Source organism: Entelurus aequoreus, unplaced genomic scaffold, assembly GCF_033978785.1.
Source record: "Entelurus aequoreus isolate RoL-2023_Sb unplaced genomic scaffold, RoL_Eaeq_v1.1 HiC_scaffold_36, whole genome shotgun sequence".
NCBI lineage: Eukaryota > Metazoa > Chordata > Actinopteri > Syngnathiformes > Syngnathidae > Entelurus > Entelurus aequoreus.
The window spans coordinates 108,301-130,581 of NW_026907968.1; the positions used below are offsets into that span (position 1 = coordinate 108,301).

Consider the following 22,281-nt stretch of genomic DNA (forward strand, 5'->3'; position numbering starts at 1 on the left):
CGTTCGTAATGACGTCATCCCCACCTGGAAGAACCGTTAAGAGAAACGCTAGACAAACTAGCAAGCAATTCCAAGGAATCGATACACTGGGAACTGGTTCTGAACAAGAACCGGTTTTCGAATCCCATCCCTAGTCGACTGTATCAAATGCTTTTGACAGGTCAATAAAAAAGCTGCACGCTAAATAGAGCTGCACAACTTTGATAGATAGCAGTGGAGCACCTGTGAGGGAAGAGTGGATCGACAGGCGGGTCAGTGCAGCGTCTGCATTGATGTATCTACTTGTATACCTGTATTGGTCTGTCATGGTGAAGAAGGAGCTGAGCCGGGAGGAAAAGCTCTCAATTTATCAGTCGATCTACATTCCGATCCTCACCTGTGGTTATGAACTTTGGATTGTGACCAAAAATACAAGATACAAGCGCCCAAAATGAGTTTCCTCCATCCGGTGGCAGGGCTCTCCCTTAGAAATAGGGAGGAGGGAGGAGTTTAGAGTAAAGTTGCTGCTCCTCCACATCAAGAGGAGCAAGATGAGGTAGTTGGGGCATCTGGTCTGGAAGACCCAGGACACGTTGGAGAGACTATGTCTCCCAACTGCCCGGGGAATGCCTCGGAATCTCTCAGGAAGAGCTGGACAAAGTGCCTGGGGTGAGGGAAGTCTGGGCTTCTCTGCTTAGGCTGCTGGCCCTGTGACCCAACCTCGAAAATGTGAGTACTGCCAAACTGCAAACTGCGTAAGGGCCTGATTTAACCAAGGTTTGCGCATATTGAAACACATGCAAACTTGATAGCACATGCAAAGGTGAGGCGTAACGCAAATGGTAGAGCAGCCGTGCCAGCAACATCAGGGTTCTAGGTTTGAATCCAACTGTTGTGTCCTTGGGAAAGAGACTTCATCCTTGCTCCTTATTGGTCGAGGTTAGCGGCTTGCATGGCCGCTTACGCCGTCAGTGTGTAAGTGTGTGAATGCGTGAATGTGACATATAATGTAAAGGCCTTTGGGTATCATTCCAGGTATAGTAAAGCACTATATAAATACAGACCATTTACTATTTTGAGTTTTTTTTAACACGTGTGGAAAGATACAAACACACACGGCTGTGAGAAAAAAATTGATCGCCCTGCAAAGACAGATGATGTACAGACGAGAACCCTCTGTCCTCAGTGTGTGTGTGTGTGTGTGTGTCAACATATTTGGACTGACAGAAATAAAAAATATTAGAAGTATCGTCTATTCAGCAATTTCATTTTATAATTTTATAGATGCTGAATGACTTAAGGGGCTGATTAAAACAAATTAATTTGATGCGCTTTGGTATCTGTTATTAGCGGGTTTTTTAAAAAAAGTTGTTATTTTTTTAATTTAGGAAATATATTACTATAATATACCTCAAACTTAAAAATATGTCATTTTGATGTGTTTGAATCATTGCAGACACAGGAATTTGCTGGTGATATGATCCTCAGTCTCGCGCACAGATTTAAGTGTCAGTATGCATATGTTTCTAATGTCTTGATTGCAATTCAGAAACATGTTAAAGATTATAGATGTGTGCTGCTGGCGCAACACATCGCACACAGGTAGGAGCATGACATCATGAATGTGCGGAAAATTATCAAGTGCCTCAGTGGTAAAAGCCCCGTATATATGCAAAGTCGTCATTCACAATTGAAGTTAAAAAGTGGCTTTGGAGCCAAGTAACCATGGACTGCAGATGGAAATGAGCTATTTAGCTATAATCTGGTACAGAACATATCTGTCTTTGAGTTTAATGTTTCCGTGCAATTGAAGTTAAAAATTGGCTTTGGAGCAATCAAAGCTGCTCACACGGTCACTAAGGTGGGCTCTATGTTTGACACATCAACTTAATGTGTATTATATTTATCCATGAGAGCATTTTTGTTGTAAATTGTGAGGTGTGTCTGTTAAAATCATGGTTGTTTTTACAAATGATGACAGATGTGAACAAAAGCATGTATTGTCTTTGTATGATGATGTAAATGAGGTGTGGTTGTATTGTATATTAAGTATGTGTCCATGAAAGGGCATTTTATGACTTTTCTTAATTTGATTACCGGTACATGCTATAGTATGATTTTATTGTCATAATTTTATTGCATGATTTTTGTATCCCTTTAATTTAGGTAACCATGGACTGCAGATGGAAATGAGCTATTTAGCTATAATCTGGTACAGAACATATCTGTCTTTGAGTTTAATGTTTCCGTGCATTGTCCCTTCAAATAAAGACTAAACTAAAATATGGCGGTCTGCATTAATTTTCAACTGCACACACAGTGTTAGTAGATCACACGCAACACACCCACTCATTGTACACACTATTTTGTTTTTTGCACATGCTGTCGAGCGCGTGTTATTTGGATCTTAGTAAATTAGGCACTGAGTGTTTTGTGTTTTGTTTTTCATTACCAGATTTGATCTGTCAGACAGAGACAAGTTTTTTGACAGCAAGACCAGGAGCACATTGGTAAGTATTACTTCATGCAATCAATTTTTGGGGTTGATATTTAAGGTGATCACAAACATCTTACTAATTCAGTGATCAATAACATCAATATATATTTACTGTATGTTTACAATGTGTCTTCTAGATCAGTGATTCTCAAACTGTCGTATGTGTACCACTAGTGGTACGCCAAAGAATCACTTGATTAAAGTACAGTGTTTTACTTTCCTATATTCAAACTCAGTGTTACTGTTCTTAACTGTGTGTAATGTTACAGTTACCAACAATATTACATATACTTGTTAACTAAAAACTCTGCCTTGTTTTTAATGAACATTTAAGCCTATTACACTACTGTATTTTAATGTTGGTCATTATGGTGGTATTTTTCTGAGGTGGTTTTTGGTGAAAAAACATTTGGGAACCACTGTTCTAGATGAATGTGCCAGTCTAACTAGAAACTGTTTGAATCAGTAAGTTTATAGTAGTATAACACATTGCGATACATATGGCCTTTTCTGCCCCCCAAATTCTGGTTTTACAGCAACAAAGTGGACTGTAGCAACATGTGTGCAGAATATGCATATATACTGCATAATATATTTACAACAGCGGGCAATGAGCATGACTTCAGACGTACTGTAATACTTTTCAAATGACACCTGTACATCTTCTCTACTTGGTATTTTTTCTATATTCCAAATGTACTTCTACTATTTTAATGTCTTTTGTACAATACAATCACATGAGAAATATTTATTAATATCATTGTGACTTTAGATGTTTGCTATGTTTTCAGGCATATGAAGTGCTCAAAAGGACAAGATGCACAAAGGCGACATACTCAATGGGTAAGAAGTCTCTAGATGACTTTTAGCATGATCAAATAGTGTGAGTGCACTGGTTCGCACAATATAATTATTTCGAATGACTCAAAATAAGACACAGTCAAGGAAAGTCAAAATTAAAAAATCTGAATTTAAAAAATATATCACCAATACAAAAAAGCATTGTCATCCACACCTATGTTCAATGTATAGTCTCCAATTACCAATTATTCTAGACATTGGGGTCTGGCAAGAACCCAGAGTACCCCCCCAGACACGGGATGAACATGCATCCCCGTGCCCCAACAGAGATTCACAGCCTGAACCTCCAGACTGAAGGGCAGACATACAAATCACTAGAGCCTCGGCCAACATGCAGCCTCAGTCGCAGGGTACTCGCCTGAAATGTGCTGTCCCCTATAGTGTAAAGCTTACGTTGGTGAAGTGACAGAAGTTCTTTTTTTTTTAAACATGTGTTTATTGATTTTCAGACACATACAAAAGACAGGAGTTATCAAAAATGCATCAAATGCTGTTCCACCCCCCCACACACACAAATTAAATACATAAATAAATACAAATAATAATAATAAATAAATAAAGTAAAAAGAAACCAAAGACAGATATTCACATAAAACCACAAACAACTGCATTCCTGATATGCCTTAGAGCACAGGTGTCAAACTCAAGGCCCGGGGGCCAGATGTGGCCCACCACTTCATTTTATTTGGCCCTCAAAAGCCTGGAAATAATATTTATCAATAAAGTACTGTAACTTTTCTTACTAAATGCATTCTTTCTTTCTATTTTTGGAGAAAAAAATAAAAAGAAGTACTCCATGTAATCGTAAATTATGTTAACTTAAATATTGTGTAATTATGCAAAAATATATTATCAAACATTTAAACCATTTTTTAAATAAATACTAATGATAATGATTTCTAAGCAAGTTATCCATCAAAATTGTGCAATGTAAAAGTAGCAATAGATTCCATAGTAAAATTGTGAAATTTACTGTGGTTTTTACAGCATTTTTCTCTAAGTTTTTAATTAACTGTGGTGCTGTTTTGGCATTTACAGTAATCCATCCATCTATCCATCCATCCATTTTCTACCGCTTATTCCCTTCGGGGTCGCTGGAGCCTATCTCAGCTACAATCGGGCGGAAGGTGGGGTACACCCTGGACAAGTTGCCACCTCATCACAGAGCCAACACAGATAGACAGACAACATTCACACTCACATTCACACACTAGGCCCAATTTAGTGTTGCCAATCAACCTATCCCCAGGTGCATGTCTTTGGAACAGTAATACACCGAAAAATCTACTGTTGTTGATTTGCAGTAAAAAAAACAACAAACAAACTGGCAGCTCAGGTGCCAAAATTTTACTGTAAAATTGCAGGTTTTTTTATTTACAGTAAAAAAACTAATGTGAATTTGACAGTAACATTCTGGCAACTGAGCTACCTTTTATTACCATAAAAACAGCAGTACTGTTTTTTCATTTACAGTAAATTACAATACATTTTGAGATGAAATTATTGCAACTCAACATATTTTAGTTTAAAAAAAAATCTACCAATAAAATGCATAAACAATTTAGTAATAATAGTATTCACTGTTAAAATCGTCCCTCTGGGGCCAAACATGACTGCGATGTGGCCCTCAGTGAAACTGTGACACCTCTGCCTTAGAGAGATTTAGCAACTAACAAGCAGACAAAAGGCTCATCTACCACCCAAATTTCAATTGTATTTCAATCAGGGTTAATTTGGAGATCAATTTCACCAACATATCACAGAAAGACTACCCATAGTTCTTGAAACTTTGCAGAGCAACCATTTGATGTCAGCCTAATCTTCTTCAGTTTGATAAAATAATGAACATCTTTAACCCAGCGGGTGTGGCTAGGAGGTGCTGTTGCCTCCCAATTTAACACAATAAGTCTTCTAGTCAACAAAGTAGTGAATGCTAAAATATTATTTTTGGATTTGTTAAGGGTAGATGACTGAGGTGCCACCCCAAATAGTTCACTTAGAGAATTTGGTTCAATCCTTTTGCCAGTGACCACTGACAAAGTGTTAAACAATTTTGCCAATAGCTGTTCAGGGATGGGCAAAGCCAAAACATATGTATTAAGTTAGCTGGAGCCGGTTTACACTGATCACATAACACAGATATGCCATCATATATCTTCGCTAATTGAATCGTGGTATAACAAGTATGATGCATTAGCTTGCATTGAATAAGGCTCATGAACTCGACTCAAGATCTCTGTCCAGCTACACCCAGAAAGACTTATACCCAAATCCTGCTCCCAAAGTTGGTAAATCTGGAAAACCTAGGGAAAGCATTACGAACAAAACTGCAGATATCTAAAAAAGTGTTGTTTAGGGAGTGAAAATGTATTACTTGCAGAAAAGAGGAAAAAGTGTTGGTAATGTATAAATCTTCAATGTTGTTGATCCCCAGACTTGACCAACTTAAAAGAGTGGGAGGGAAAGCATGATTAGCAGTGATAGGTGCCAGACTAAAAATAGTCTGTAAACCAAAATAGCACTTAAACTGAACCCACATACTAAATGAGGTTCTTATGATTAAAATGTTCACAAAAAGTAGAGGTAGAAGTGTGGATGGGAGAGTGAACGAGAGCCCTAAGATTGAGTTAGCCTTCATAATCAGCCATAACAGAGGGGGATCAAATGCAACCAATATTTAAGAATTCTAATGTTAGTGTCCCAATAGTAAAACCTTAAGTCTGGTTGTGCCAATCCTCCAGATGATTTGGGTCTTTGCAAATATTGTTCACATATCCTGTGAGTCTATTTATTTCAAATGAAGTCTAAAATCTGAAAGAAGGACTGCGGGAGAAAAAGTGGTATACACTGGAACAGATAGGAAAATTGCGGAAGTACATTCATTTTAACAGAGTTGATACATGCCACTGTAGCTAGGTAAAAACCAGTGATCAGTGGCCTTGTGGTTATAGTGTCCGCCCTGAGACTCAAAGACTATAACAATGGGTCCCATTGCCTTCCTACTTGGCACACAGCATCAAGGGTTGGAATTAGGGGTTAAATCACCTAATGATTCCCGTGCGTGGCCACCGCTGCTGCTCACTGCTCCCCTCCCCTCCCAGGGGGTGAACATGCGGATGGGTCAAATGCAGAGGATAGTTTCACCACACCTAGTGTGTGTGTGACTCTCGTGGGGACTTCAACTTTAACTTAACTTTAAAATCTCCCTTGATTTTGTACAACAATGGAACAAAGCTGGTTTTGTAAAGCTCTGCAAGCATATGTGTGACCTTGTATGTGAAACTATGTGAGGCATTTTTAAAGGGAAAATTAGGCAGAGGACATTTCCTAACAGCTGAATTTATAGGAAATATTTCACTTTTACCCAAGTTCAATTTGTAACCAGACACACGTCCAAAAGCTTGGAGAGTACTCAAGGCAGCCGGGATCGAGACGGAGATGTCCGAGACAAATAGAAGGAAGTCATCTGCATAGAGAGAGACTTTCACCTGCACATATTCATGTAACAAGCGGATTGGCTTAAAGTGGTATTGACAGAGGCTCAATAACAAGAGCAAAAAGCAATAAGCTGAGAGGACAGCCCTGCTGCATAGAACAATAGAGGCAAAAGTATTGGGATTGAATATTATTTGTCCTGACCAGGGCTACTGGGGATGAATAAAGAAGCTTAACCCACAAAATAAAACTATTACGGAAGCCGAATCTCTCCAGGGCATAACATAGATAGTTCCACTCCACCTTGTCAAAAGCCTTTTTCGCATTCAGTGATATCACAGCCTCTTGGAGGTTGAAAGCAGGCACACTGTACAATATATTGAAAATATGTTAAAGATTAGAAAAGGAGTGCATATTTCGGATGAACCCTGTTTGAGCTGCATTAATAATAGAAGGAAGAATAGTGTCAAGACGTAAAACTAGCAGTTTAGACAATATTTTAAAATCCACATTCAACAGGCTAATATGATGATACAAAGAGGGATCTTTGTCGTTTTTCAAGAGGAGAGAAACTGACGCTTGCTTAAGCATTTGTGGGAGGTGGCCAGATTTAAATGATACATTGTACATATCCAATAACAAAGGGGCAAGCTTATGCAAAAACGTATTTTTTAAATCCGGAAGAGTAACCATCCGGTCCCGGAGATTTACTGTTTTGTAGTGATAATGCTGCAACATTCAGTTCTGCAGCAGTGACTGGTCTCTCCAGTTCAATTGCAGCGGACTGATGAACTGAGGGGATGTTCAGATTAATTAAAAGAGTCATCCAGCTCAGGGTAAAACGTTGAGCAGACAAATACAGAGTACATTTACATCAATAATATAATTTGCCTGAGTGGCTAGACAGTAACTTTTTTTTTTTTAATATATTTTTGATTTTTTACAATTGATTAAGAATTGTTACAATATATATAAGAATCGCGATTAATTCGAAAATCTAATCTTTTTGACACCCCTAAATTCCATAAAACATTTGGCGTTATCCGATATAACAGTTGCATTTTATTAGTATGTAGTTATAGATGAAAGTAATTTGTTTGTCAACTAAAAAGTAATCAATACGGGTAAAGGTCTGATGGACGTGAGAAAAAAAAAATATTGCCTTTTAATAGGATTCATAAAGCTCCAGACATCTGAAAGAGAAAATTCTCCAATAAAGACTGGATAACCTTAGCTGATCTTGATGGTGGAAAAGTTTTGGGTGATGAGCAATCAAGCTGGGGATCAAAGCAACAGTTAAAGTCTCCTCCTAATATTAAATAGTACATTGACAAATCACAGAGTTTTAGAAAAGGGGGTTTGTAAAAGGTGTCATCATCACAGTTGGGGGCATAAACTTTTACTGGAGTGTTTGAAATCTGACCAGTGACGATAACATACCTCCCATTGGTATCAGAAATGTTGTTCGAGAGTACAAAAGGAAGAGATTTATGCAGCAGAATAGCAGCACCCCTCAATTTACTCAAACATGAAAAATTAAAGATCTGTCCTACCCATCTTCGTCTCAACTTCAAGTGGTCAGCAGGTTTAACATGAGTCTCCTGTAGAAAGATGACATAAGCACCCATATGGCGAAGATGGTGTAGCATATTACTTCACTTTATATGATTACAAAGTCTGTTACAGTTAAAACAATGCCACACCCACCGGATGTCGTTGTTAGATTAGGTAATGTCATGATGCCATCAACAAATATACAGAACACAATAATGCGAAACTGTGGCAAAACTCGAAAATAATAAATACAATTAAATAATAATGAATTAAAAAAATAAAATAAACTAAACTGAACCCCCGCCCCCAACCCAAAATTCCTGTAGAAGCAATCCTCTGAACTGTGTCCATCCTCTCGCCTCAAGAGAAAAACCTTCACTCTACTACTCTAAGCAGCTGTAAAAAAAAACAAGCTGCACAGTGGGCGTTGGAAATGTGGCATGTCGTTAACAAATGATGTGCACTAAGGTCAATGTTCAAACAAAAAAAAGAAAGAAAGAAAAATGGCCATATAGTTACAGCTTACTATCAGCAAAGAGCTCTTATATACACACTCGAATAGTAGTTATTTTGACAAAATGAACGATGAGTAACCATAGCAACAACACTGTCTGAGTGAGGCAGAACAAGATCAATAAGCAAGGCAAGACTTTTACAAACTCAAATAGTAGTTATGTTAACAAAAACAAGCCCAGAGCAAACCCAGTAGCAACACTCTCTGAGTAAGGAAGAACAAGTTTAACAAGTATCCAGATATAATCTTACGCTCCTGGGATTTGCAGTCCTTAAAGGCCTACTGAAATGATTGTTTTTTATTTAAACGGGAATAGCAGATCCATTCTATGTGTCATACTTGATCATTTCGCGATATTGCCATATTTTTGCTGAAAGGATTTAGTAGAGAAAATCGACGATAAAGTTTGCAACTTTTGCTCGCTGATAAAAAAAAGCCTTGCCTGTACCGGAAGTAGCGTGACGTCACAGGAGCTAGTATTCCTCACAATTCCCCATTGTTTACAATGGAGCGAGAGAGATTCGAACCGAGAAAGTGATGATTACCCCATTAATTTGAGCGAGGATGAAAGATTCGTAGATGAGGAATGTTACAGTGAACGACTTGAGAGGCAGTGATGGACGTATCTTTTTTCGCTCTGACCGTAACTTAGGTACAAGCTGGCTCATTGGATTCCACACTCTCCTTTTTATATTGTGGATCACGGATTTGTATTTTAAACCACCTCGGATACTATATCCTCTTGAAAATGAGAGTCGAGAACGCGAAATGGACATTCAGTGCCTTTTATCTCCACGACAATACATCGGCGAAATGCTTTAGCTACGAGCTAACGTGATAGCATCGTGCTTTAACTGCATATAGAAACAAAAAAAATAAACCTCTGACTGGAAGGATAGATAGAAAATCAACAATACTATTAAACCATGGACATGTAAATACACGGTTAATGCTTTCCAGGCTGGCGAAGGTTAACAATGCTGTGCTAACGACGCCATTGAAGCTAACTTAGCAACCAGACCTCACAGAACTATGTACTCTCTCCTTTTTCTATTGTGAATCACGGATTTGTATTTTAAACCACCTCGGATACTATATCCTCTTGAAAATGAGAGTCGAGCACGCGAAATGGACATTTAAAGTGACTTTTATCTCCAAGACAATACATCGGTGACACACTTAGCTACTGAGCTAGCGCGATAGCATCGTTCTCAAATGAAGATAGAAACAAAATAAATAAACCTCTGACTGGAAGGATAGATAGAAAATCAACAATACTATTAAACCGTGGACATGTAAATACACGGTTAATGATTTCCAGGCTGGCGAAGGTTAACAATGCTGTGCTAACGACGCCATTGAAGCTAACTTAGCAACCAGACCTAACAGAACTATGTACTCTCTCCTTTTTCTATTGTGAATCACGGATTTGTATTTTAAACCACCTCGGATACTATATCCTCTTGAAAATGAGAGTCGAGCACGCGAAATGGACATTTAAAGTGACTTATCTCCAAGACAATACATCGGTGACACACTTAGCTACTGAGCTAGCGCGTAGCATCGTTCTCAAATGAAGATAGAAACCCATCAACAGCCGATCAACGGCACGACGAAGGACTTCATCCGTGGGTTTGGCGGCAAGCATCGGCTCGGCGTAGTAAGTAGTCCTTGTTGTGTTGCTGTAAGTATTGTAATGCCCCGCAGTGGAGAAGGAGTCACACAGACGAGGAAGCGCTGCTCAATCGCTTTATTAAAAAGCGGTAACTGGTTGTAGTTCAAAAAGTAACGCACACACATACACGAGCTGCTGTTAGCCAAAACTCACGCTCACACACACAAGTTCTCCGCCAACTCACTCGCGCATGCGCGTTCCCCAAACCCTTAAAGACAGTACACTATTGCAAATATCACAGATATTATAGTATTGTACTTAGCCGCTAAGACACCGATCGATCCCACCTACAACGTTTTTCTTTGCAGTCTCCATTGTTCATTAAACAAATTGCAAAAGATTCACCAACACAGATGTCCAGAATAATGTGGAATTTTGTCGAAGAAAACAAGAGGCTTTTCTATCGGGTCCGATGGGGTCCAACCACTTCCGTTGCTTTTGTGACGTCACGCGCATAAATCATATCCAAAGGAGTTTTTCAACCGGAAGTGTGGCGGGAATTTTAAAATTGCACTTTATAAGTTAACCCGGCCGTATTGGCATGTGTTGCAATGTTAAGATTTCATCATTGATATATAAACTATCAGACTACGTGGTTGGTAGTAGTGGGTTTCAGTAGGCCTTTAAGTCCTTGACAGCACCGATCAGCAAACATGTTAGTGTGCCTCTTAGACTGAGTCCGGTGCAACTCCTATTTTGATATTTTTTTCCACAAAGTCTGCTGCCTGTATTGGGTCCTCAAATCTGTAAATCTGGCCGTTGGATTAAATGATCCGCCACATTGCCGGGAAGAGAAGTCCAAACTTCACGTTGGTAGCTTTTTCTTTACTGAAGCAAAGGCAGTTTGTTTCCGAGCTACGGCCGGAGTAAAGTCGGGAAAAATCTAAATCCTCTTGCCCATATAGGTTAGCAAAGAAGCCCCCCTCCCCACCCGTCTTAGAATCTTGTTCCGGACTTGAAATAAATGTACTTGTAAAACAAGTGGCCGAGGAGGTTCGCCATCTTTAGGCCAATAAAACATAAAAAAAGCTCACATTTCCACAGAGCCCCCGCTAAGTAGGGCCTTCACCATCCATGCCCAACCAGAAGTTCTTTAAGGTAGTCTGGTACATTTCCATAAAGGCATTTGTGTGTGAGCAGCAAAGTTTGTTTGTATTCAGTCCTAACAGAGGGACTCGAGGGTTAATGTAATGTTGTTATATTTTGTATTCTTGTCAGATGCTGTTTTGAATGTAGTGGAGCTTTTTAAGGCCCCTTATATATTCAGAGCTTTATTTGTCCATTCTTAACATGTACAAGACACATAAGAACTGAAATTACATTTTCGGCACAATCCCGCTAAGAGCAGACATACGTTACAGGGAGACAAGACGGGACCGCCAACGGATCAGCCACTTAGGCGCTCCTTAAAAAGGTGGGAAAAAGGTGACATTGGGGAAGGGGGGAAGTTAAAAAAAATATCAGTCTGAGGCTGGACCCTCAGGAATGGTCCAGACTGAGTCCGAGGAAAAAAACCTCACATAGCATGGCACACATAAACATGGTACATGTAATCACAACAACTCGCAACAGAGTCATCCAACAGGACTTTGGAGGCCGGCAGCTGCTGTTGAGCGCTGCTCAGCCCCCACAACCCCGGAGGAATTAAGCAGTGGTGAAGGCGTTGATTTGGGGAGGGGTGTGTGCGTGCATGTAAGCCCAATTAACTTGGGTGAGATGTTGGAATTGTCTTTATGGGCCGAGGCCGGCCCCAAGAGTTCAAGAGTTCAAGAGTCCGACCCAGGTGCTTTTGAAAAAAGGGAAAGGTCAAAAGCGTCCATCTTTGAGGAGTCCTCAGGGGAGTGTTTTCAAACAGCCTGTTCCTCAAGGCCATTCGAGGGAGTCAAATCGTAGATTAAGATGTTGTTTTTTCTTCGAGCAGTCAAAACAATGACATTCCTGCTCTGTATGCTGGCTCTGACAATTCCAATTTATTCTTTCTCTAACTTCATCAAGATGGAATCTACCTTGCGATTCAAATCAGCAATCGCTCCAGTCTGTGATCCCACAGCACGACCCAATCCTTCCATTGCGTTGAACAGCCTGTTGGCCCCTTGAGTGGCTGCCATCGTCTTCCGAATTTGACGATACACCAGAGCAATGCCCAGCCCAATCAGCAAATGCCCTGCGATCACAGCTCCAAATAGGTAGATGTCTTCCACGTCCTCGATGGAAAGGACTGAGAGGCACATGATTCTCCAAGTATTCCAGGAATCTCTCACGTACCCCGCAGCAATGGTTCCATCAGGGCAGCCAGGCTCCCCCGAACCTCTTTTCCTTGTCGAAAAGACTGTGTCAATTGCGTCGAGAGTCCAGTTGATCAAATTCATTTTGATGTTTAGATTTGAGGACAGCTCAAGAAAAGAGGCTTCAAAAAGTTCGGACAAGACAAGGACACAAGAAAGCAAGCGGGAAGGAGGAGGAGCAGGGAAAAATGCGACCACCCTCACCAAGAGGCAAGACAGAAAGAGGATCTCATGATGAGTAGCACTTACAGCAATCCATCCTGGAGAAGATAAAGGCGTAGATCACCTTTTCATACATTTGTGAACATAATTTCACAGACACATCCCATTAAAGTAGCAATAAGCGCTCATTGGCAATAATAAATTAAGGCTCTTAGGGCCCTATTCGCTTGGTTTTGTTTTACTCGCTTTAAGTGATGCACATTTCTCTTACTCATATTCTCCAAACCAGCTCGCGGACAGTAAGTAAGGTAAAATACTTGAGTCATGAATGAAGGCAGTCTAATACGCAAACTTTTCTGTGTGACTCCTTTTTTTCTAAGTTAAGCAAAAATCATTGAGCTTTACAAACCCTTCTGAACTTAATTGAAATCCATGAAAAAGATAACATTATTGTTTTAAAAAAGCTGTATCAATCCAGGCAGTGCTTGTCATGTGACCTACATGTGATGTAGTGTGTATGCATGCTCCAACAACTTCTTCTTCCTGGCTGGATGTGACTAATATTCCATAGATAAAACTTTGCTGAATATGCTGAACATTTTGATCTTTGATCGATATGTATTGTTGATAAATGTGAGAAGATAATCAGTCAGAAAAAAGATCAGAATAATAAACTGAAGAAAAAATGGTGCAGAATTTGGTATGTGGGAATGTTCCAGCATCTCCCCCAATGTTGTTTTTGACAACCATCTTACATTTAGTCTTAGTCTTAGGCTTTTGGACTAAAATGCTTATTAGTTTTAGTCACATTTTAGTCACTTTTATATGTGATAGTTTTAGTCCAGTTTTAGTCGACGAAAACTCAAAAGGGTTTTAGTCGATGAAAAGTCAAAAAGGTTTTAGTCTAGTTTTAGTCCAAAAAAAAGAATAAAAAGTATAATATAAGTATATAAGTATAGTCTTTTAACAAATTAATTTAGGTCAATAAGTATTGGAGGTTGCTGTTGGGCAGTGTCACACATAAGTTGTGAAAATAGCAGCAGATCTATAAGTTCAACCCATTGTAAGCTTGCAGATCTGCTATTTTCACAAATAATAACAATAAAGGAATGGTTTTAGACATATAAGGTTTCCACCCAACAGCAAATTTCTGATCCAAGGATTGTGTATTACACACAGATAAAGTGGTAACAGTGGAATCAAAGTTCATTACTCCAAAAAAGCCAAAAAACAAAAACATTCTACTTCAGCAATTGTGGCTTTATTTCTCAGAATTTGTTAAAGTACAATGAACATAAACATGCCCAAAATATGAGTGATGGATGAGGAACACATATGCTCAACTTGGCCCTGTCTGCCAGTGCAATTACAACAGATATCATACAACCCCACTCTCTTTAATTTATGCAAACCATGTAATACAATAATCAATTAATTCCTGAGGTACAGTGAGGTAGGTTGTTTGTTATACCAGAGAGTTATACTGTACATACTTGAAAGTATGAAACAATCATGTTCTTAAGTTTTTGGAACAAAATAGACCACCCTGTAAATACCGTAAACACTCGTAATTTCTATCAAACAAGCAGAACAAAAATACATAGCTTATTAACTGACCCTGTACTAAAGCTTTCTGATCTTTCATTCTGTACTGTTGTGTGTGTGTGTGTGTGTGCGCGCGTGCATGTCCCAACTTTACTGTAAACGTAAACGCACAGGTCCTGGTAGGGGCTGCACAACGTCACTTGTGGCTTTTAGGCTAAAGCTAGCAGACTCTACGTATAACAGTAACTCGACCTGTTTAACATATCAAGTTACGTGCTGACAGAACGTACTCACAAAGAGATAACCACACCGTCACTGAATGTAAACATGGCTAAACATGCTGCTAAAGTAACACACACATAATGAATTGACGTTAGCGTAACGAAAGCTAACTTTAGCCTGAAGTTAGCAGCCAATTTGCGCCAGGAGTATGTGGAAAACGTACTAATGTAATTGCTTACTATGACATTTATCGATTATGTTAACAGCATTTGTAACTTACCTTCGAAAAAATATCCTTGTGGCGAGCCTTAAGGTGCCGCTTAAGGTTGGTCGTATTTTTTCCGCATATTTTGTGGCCACATTTGTCACCGTCTTCCTTCACAATACACTCTGTTTTATTATCTGCTGGGTTATATTTAAAATACACCCATATGTCGTCTCTACGTTTGCGACCGCCGAGCCCCTGTGTTGAAACTGCCGCTGCCATCACGGTCCATTGCCTGATGAGTAACAACCTGCAGGCTGCTGCATTCTATCTGCTGCTGCCTACAGCCTGTAGGCAGCAGCAGATACTTTGTAGGTTTTAATTGACACACACAATAAACAGAAATGTCATGCATTTTAAACTTCTGACAAATTACCCACTAACATTTTCGTCCGTTCTCGTCTCGTCAACGAAAACTCACACACGTCTTGTCATGTTTTCGTCATCAGAGAGACATGTTTATCTCGTCACCGTCTCGTTATCGTCATGAAAAAAAGTGGCGTCAACGAAATGATTTCGTCATCGTCATCGTTGACGAGAACAACACTAATCTCCCCTCTAAAAAAAAAAAAATATATATATATATATACATACACTACCGTTCAAAAGTTTGGGGTTACATTGAAATGTCCTTATTTTTTAAGGAAAAGCACTGTACTTTTCAATGAAGGGACGGCGTGGCGAAGTTGATAGAGTGGCTGTGCCAGCAATCGGAGTGTTGCTGGTTACTGGGGTTTAATTCCCACCTTCTACCTTCCTAGTCACGTCCGTTGTGTCATTGGGCAAGACACTTCACCCTTTGCCTCTGATGGCTGCTGGTTAGCGCCTTGCATGGCAGCTCCCGCCATCAGTGTGTGAATGTGTGTGTGAATGGGTAAATGTGGAAATACTGTCAAAGCGCTTTGAGTACCTTGAAGGTAGAAAAGCGCTATACAAGTATAACCCATTTATCATTTATTTATAAGATAACTTTAAACTGGTCTTAACTTTAAAGAAATACACATTGCTAATGTGGTAAATGACTATTCTAGCTGCAAATGTCTGGTTTTTGGTGCAATATCTACATAGGTGTATAGAGGCCCATTTCCTTGCAACTATCACTCCAGTGTTCTAGTGGTACAATGTGTTTGCTCATTGGCTCAGAAGGCTAATTGATGATTAGAAAACCCTTGTGCAATCATGTTCACACATCTGAAAACAGTTTAGCTCGTTACAGAAGCTACAAAACTGACCTTCCTTTGAGCAGATTGAGTTTCTGGAGCATCACATTTGTGGGGTCAATTAAACGCTCAAAATGGCCAGAAAAAGAGAACTTTCATCTGAAACTCGACAGTCTATTCTTGTTCTTAGAAATGAAGGCTATTCCACAAAATTGATTGGGTGACCCCAAACTTTTGAACGGTATTGTATATATATATATGTATATATATATATATATATATATATATATATATATATATATATATATATACACTACCGTCAATTAGCCTTCTGAGCCAATGAGCAAACACATTGTACCATTAGAACACTGGAGTGATAGTTGCTGGAAATGGGCCTCTATACACCTATGTAGATATTGCACCAAAAACCAGACATTTGCAGCTAGAATAGTCATTTACCACATTAGCAATGTATAGAGTGTACTTCTTTAAAGTTAAGACTAGTTTAAAGTTATCTTCATTGAAAAATAAGGACATTTTAATGTGACCCCAAACTTTTGAACGGTAGTGTATATATATATATATATATATATATATATATATATATATATATATATATATATATATATATATATATATGTATATATATATATATACATATATGTCCCGATACCAATAATTTGGTACCGGTACCAAAATGTATTTCGATACTTTTCTAAATAAAGGGTACCACAAAAAATACATTATTGGCTTTATCTTAACAAAAAATGTTACGTCCATTAAACATATGTTTTTATTGCAATCGAAGAACAATTTTGACCGCCATTTTTGATTGTGTGTGATGTTGGCGTTCATTCTAGTTTTGGAGGAATAAACAACGCACAAGTTTTTGTGTGTCAAACGATACTTCAAGTTGTCTTGCTTTCACGCTACAAGCGCAACAATATACATTTTAAAAAAGGAAAAAAGATTTTGCGATTATAAAAAAAATATTGATGTAAATCATTGAAGTATCGACTAGATACGCTTTTGTACATTTGTACTTGGTATCATTAGAGTGGATGTCAGGCATAGATCCACCCATGGCATTTGTTTACATTGAGGAGCGCTAGCCTGTCAGCTATTGTATCCTCCTAGGGTGTGTAGTGAAGCATGTTTAGCTATTCTTCATCCTGCAGGTATGATATTTGTAAGAAACATACTTCATTTGTCACCATGGAGGCAAGGATTAGTGATTTAGAAGTAGCTAAAACACTGTAGACAGCGAATGGACGTTAGCTTCTAGCTAACTAGCCATGTTTAAAGCACCTCTTGTATAGTGGCGTTTTAGTGTTATAGCTACACCTTTATCGTTAGTTTTTAAGCCAAAATGTGCGCCGTCATGCCCGTTACTTAAAAAAAAAAAGGGAAGCAGTGTTTTTTTGAGGCGGTATAGGACGGTTTATGATTCATTAGTAATGCAGTACTTTACTAGTACCAGTATACCGTACAATCCTAAAAATAATATATATATATATATATGTATATATATATATATAAATAAGTTGTTGCGTTTGGACCAGATGTTCCTCCAAGGGAATTTAAGTTACTGGTCAATCCCAAGTTCTTTCTAATGACATATATGCTGAGTATGAGTGATGACCCCAACAGAATAGGTATTTTGCAATTTATTCCAAAGCTTTGGAGAGACCAACCTAAAAACAACACATTCAAATCGCGTCGCCAAGTTGATCTAAAACTCTTACGGAAGCGCTCTCTTCTTCAATATGCCAATAGCCCCCACCCTTCAGAAGGAATACACAAGTCCATTGTCGTACTCTGGATGAGACAGGATGAGATAAAAAAGGAGTACTTTTACTCCCCACATTCCCAAGCTCAAGGTAACTCACAGTGCACCATCTACATGAGATGGAGAAAAAATAGAAATAGTACAAATGGAAAACAGTAGTTATTTCAAATATGACTATAGAAAGAAATAACTCTTAAATATGTATATATATATATATATATATATATATATATATATATATATATATATATATATATATATATATATATATATATATATATATATATATGTATATATATCTCTCCGTCAATATATACTGTATATATATATGTATGTGTTAGCCCGCCATGCAAATGATCAGAATCAGAATCAGATCCTAATCACTTGGCCCGGTCACAGGTGTATAAAATCAAGTATTTAGATATGGAGACTGTTTCTACAAACATTTGTGAAAGAATGGGCCGCTCTTAAGAGCTCAGTGATTCCCAGCGTGGAACTGTCATAGGATGGTGTAAAGCACTTCGCCACTGGACTCTAGAGCAGTGGAGACGCGTTCTCTGGAGTCACGCTTTTCCATCTGGCAATCTGATTGACGAGTCTGGGTTTGGAGGTTACATTTCGGTTACACACGGTACATTTCGGACTGCATTGTGCCGAGTGTGAAATTTGGTGGAGGAGGAATTATGGTGTGGGGTTGTTTTTCAGGAGTTGGGCATGGCCCCTTAGTTCCAGTGAAAGGAACTTTGAATGCTCCAGGATACCAAAACATTTTGGACAATTCCATGCTCCCAACCTTGTGGGAACAGTTTGGAGCGGGCCCCTTCCTCTTCCAACATGACTGTGCACCAGTGCACAAAGCAAAGTCCATAAAGACATGGATGACAGAGTCTGGTGTGGATGAACTTGACTGGCCTGCACAGAGTCCTGATCTGAACCCGATAGAACACCTTTTGGATGAATTAGAACGGAGATTGAGATCCAGGCCTTCTCAACCAACATCAGTGTGTGACCTCACCAATGCGCTTTTGGAAGAATGATCGAAAATTCCTATAAACACACTCCGCAACCTTGTGGACAGCCTTCCCAGAAGAGTTGAAACTGTAATAGCTGCAAAAGGTGGACCGACATCATATTGAACCCAATGGGTTAGGAATGAGATGGCACTTCAAGTTCGTATGCGAGTCAAGGCAGGTGGCCAAATACTTTTGGCAATATAGTGTATGTATATATACAGTTTATACATACATACTTACATATATTTATATATATATATATATATACATATGTATGTGTTTATGTATGTACATATGTGTATGTATATGTGTATATATATATGTATGTATATACTGTATGTATGTATGTATATATAAATGTATATACATATATATGTATGTATATATATATATATATATATATATATATATATATATATATATATATATATATATATATATATATATATATATATATATATATATATATGTATATATATATATGTATATATATATATATATATATATATATATATATATATATATATATATATATATATATATATATATATATATATATATATATATATATATATATATATACATGTATAGATTTCTCAGTAATTTACCCTCAGCACCCCAGTTTGACAGAAAAAACAGAAATGTAGAAATGTTTGCAAATGTATTAAAAAAATAAAATATCATATGGTCATAAGTATTCAGACCCTATGCTATGACACTCATATTTAACTCGCATATTGTCCATTTCTTCAGATCCTCCTTGACATGGTTCTGCTCCTTCATTGGAGTCCAGCTGGTTTCGGGGTCCACGTTAATTAATTCAGGGTCTGAATACGAATGGCGCTGTGATATTTCAGTGTTTATATTATAATACATTTCTGTTTTTTTCTGTCAAGATGAGGTGCTGAATGTATATTAATGACAAATACGATTAACTTTTTCGATTTTAGCAAATAGCTGCAATGAAACAAAGAGTGAACAATGTAAAGGGGTTTAAATACTCTCCGTACCCACTATCCATCCATCCATTTTCTACCGCTTATTCCCTTCGGGGTCGCGGGGGGCGCCGGAGCCTATCTCAGCTACAATTGGGCAGAAGTCGGGGTACACCCTGGACAAGTCGCCACCTCATCACAGGGCCAACACAGATAGACAGACAACATTCACACTCACATTCACACACTAGGGCCAATTTAGTGTTGCCAATCAACCTATCCCCAGGTGCATGTCTTTGGAGGTGGGAGGAAGACGCAGTACCCGAAGGGAACCCACGCAGTCACGGGGAGGACATGCAAACTCCACACAGAAAGATCCCGAGGCCGGGATTGAACTCACGACTACTCAGGACCTTCGTATTGTGAGGCAGACGCACTAACCCCTCTTCCACCGTGCTGCCCCGTACCCACTATATTATATATATATATTAGAGGTGTGGGAAAAAATCAATTCGAATTCAAATCGCGATTCTCACGTTGTGCAATTCAGAATCGATTCTCATTTTTTAAAAATCTATTTTTTAATTTATTTATTGAAACATTTTTATTTTATTTTTTTAATTAATCAATCCAACAAAACAATACACAGCAATACCATAACAATGCAATCCAATTCCCAAACCAAACCTGACCCAGCAACACTCAGAACTGCAATAAACAGAGCAATTGAAAGGAAACACAAACACGACACAGAACAAACCAAAAGTAGTGAAACGAAAATGAATATTATCAACAACAGTATCAATATTAGTTACAATTTCAACATAGCACTGATTAAAAATCACTCATTGACATTATCATTAGACATTTATAAAAATAAATAAAAATGAACAATAGTGTCACAGTGGCTTACACTTGCATCGCAAGCACTGTGTTCAATATTTTCACAAAGATAAAATAAGTCATATTTTTGGTTCATTTAATAGTTAAAACAAATTTACATTATTGCAATCAGTTGATAAAACATTGTCCTTTACAATTATAAAAGCTTTTTACAAAAAGGTACTACTCTGCTTGCATGTCAGCAGACTGGGGTAGATCCTGCTGAAATCATATGTATTGAATGAATAGAGAATCGTTTTGAATCGGGAAAAAAATCGTTTTTAAATCGAGAATCGTGTTGAATTGAAAGAAAATCGATTTTGAATCAAATCGTGACCCCAATAATCGATAGTGAATCGAATCGTGGGACACCCAAAGATTCACACCCTTAATATATTTGCATTTCTACCTTGAATGGGAATCCGATAAGAATCCCGATGCATGATACGATTCACTAACAATAATTTTTAAAACATTACGATTCAATGTGATTCGATGCAATATGATTCAATGCAGATGTAAGCCTTGCACTGTGAAAAGATGTATCATTAAATGTATCATGTATATTTTATTCTGTTGATTTTTATTTTTGTATTTTTATTTGTTCTACTTTGTGGTAGAGTATCACATTGTATCAAAAGACTGAAAGGTTCAGATATCCACAAATCAATTGACTGGCTCATTGATATGAATGATCAGTTTGCTTTTATTTGAAGCGTGACAGTGATGCAACATTTACACCTCAACCAAGGCAGAAACAGCGGCAGCTTTGCACAGAGTGGGTGTGGGTCTCCTCTTTGCTCTGATGACAATGGAATGGACTTCATTGTGATTGCACTTAAAAGTACAACACAATGTGTCTTCAGTACAAGTCTTCAGTATATATAGGGAGCTGGAAGGGGCAGGGGACAAAAGGGGTGTGAAAATTGGTTCCCCCTGGGGCGTAAGCGGGGAATTGGGAATGGCGCTGAGCGGGCAAGATAGAGATCACCTGTATATCTGAGGCAGGGGGAGGGGGACCCCCGGTAAAGGGTGAGTCTGTTCCTGTGGAGGGCCACCTTCCTTCCCCGGGGGGCAGCTGGACACGATAAACAACCTCTCTCAGCTTCTGGAGTATCCTACAGGGCCCTGTCCATTTGCTGTCCAGCTTGGGACTGCGGCCCTTCTTCCGAATCGCATTTTAAGCCTAGACCAACTCGCCTGGCGCGAAGTCCCTTCCTCGAGTCGTCACGTCATAGTAGCGCTTTTGTTTCACGAAACTGTGGGCTGAGTCCAGTCGGTCCTGTAATTTCCTGGCGCACTCTGGCCCTGCAGCGAAGGCAGGGGCATCAGGTGGGCGGCCAAAGGTCAGCTCTGCTGGTGTGCGCATCTCTCTCCCTAGCATGAGAAGCGCTGGTGTGCACACCTCGATTCCTGGACAGCAGAGCGACATGCCATCAGCACCAGCGGCAGGTGTTTGTCCCAGTCACGATGGTGGCGGTAGGTGACAATGGCGAACAAACCCATCG

The 22,281-nt window shown here is 38.8% G+C and overlaps 1 protein-coding gene across 1 annotated transcript in view; it reads left to right on the top strand.

Moving 5' to 3' along the window:
- Nucleotides 1–22,281, top strand: part of LOC133645308 (anoctamin-1-like) — a 195,375-nt gene that overhangs the window by 50,792 nt on the left and 122,302 nt on the right. The window contains exons 7-8 of the mRNA XM_062040192.1: nucleotides 2,435–2,489; nucleotides 3,268–3,319. Of these exons, the coding sequence (XP_061896176.1) occupies nucleotides 2,435–2,489; nucleotides 3,268–3,319 (107 nt within the window). The remainder of the gene's footprint in view (nucleotides 1–2,434; nucleotides 2,490–3,267; nucleotides 3,320–22,281) is intronic.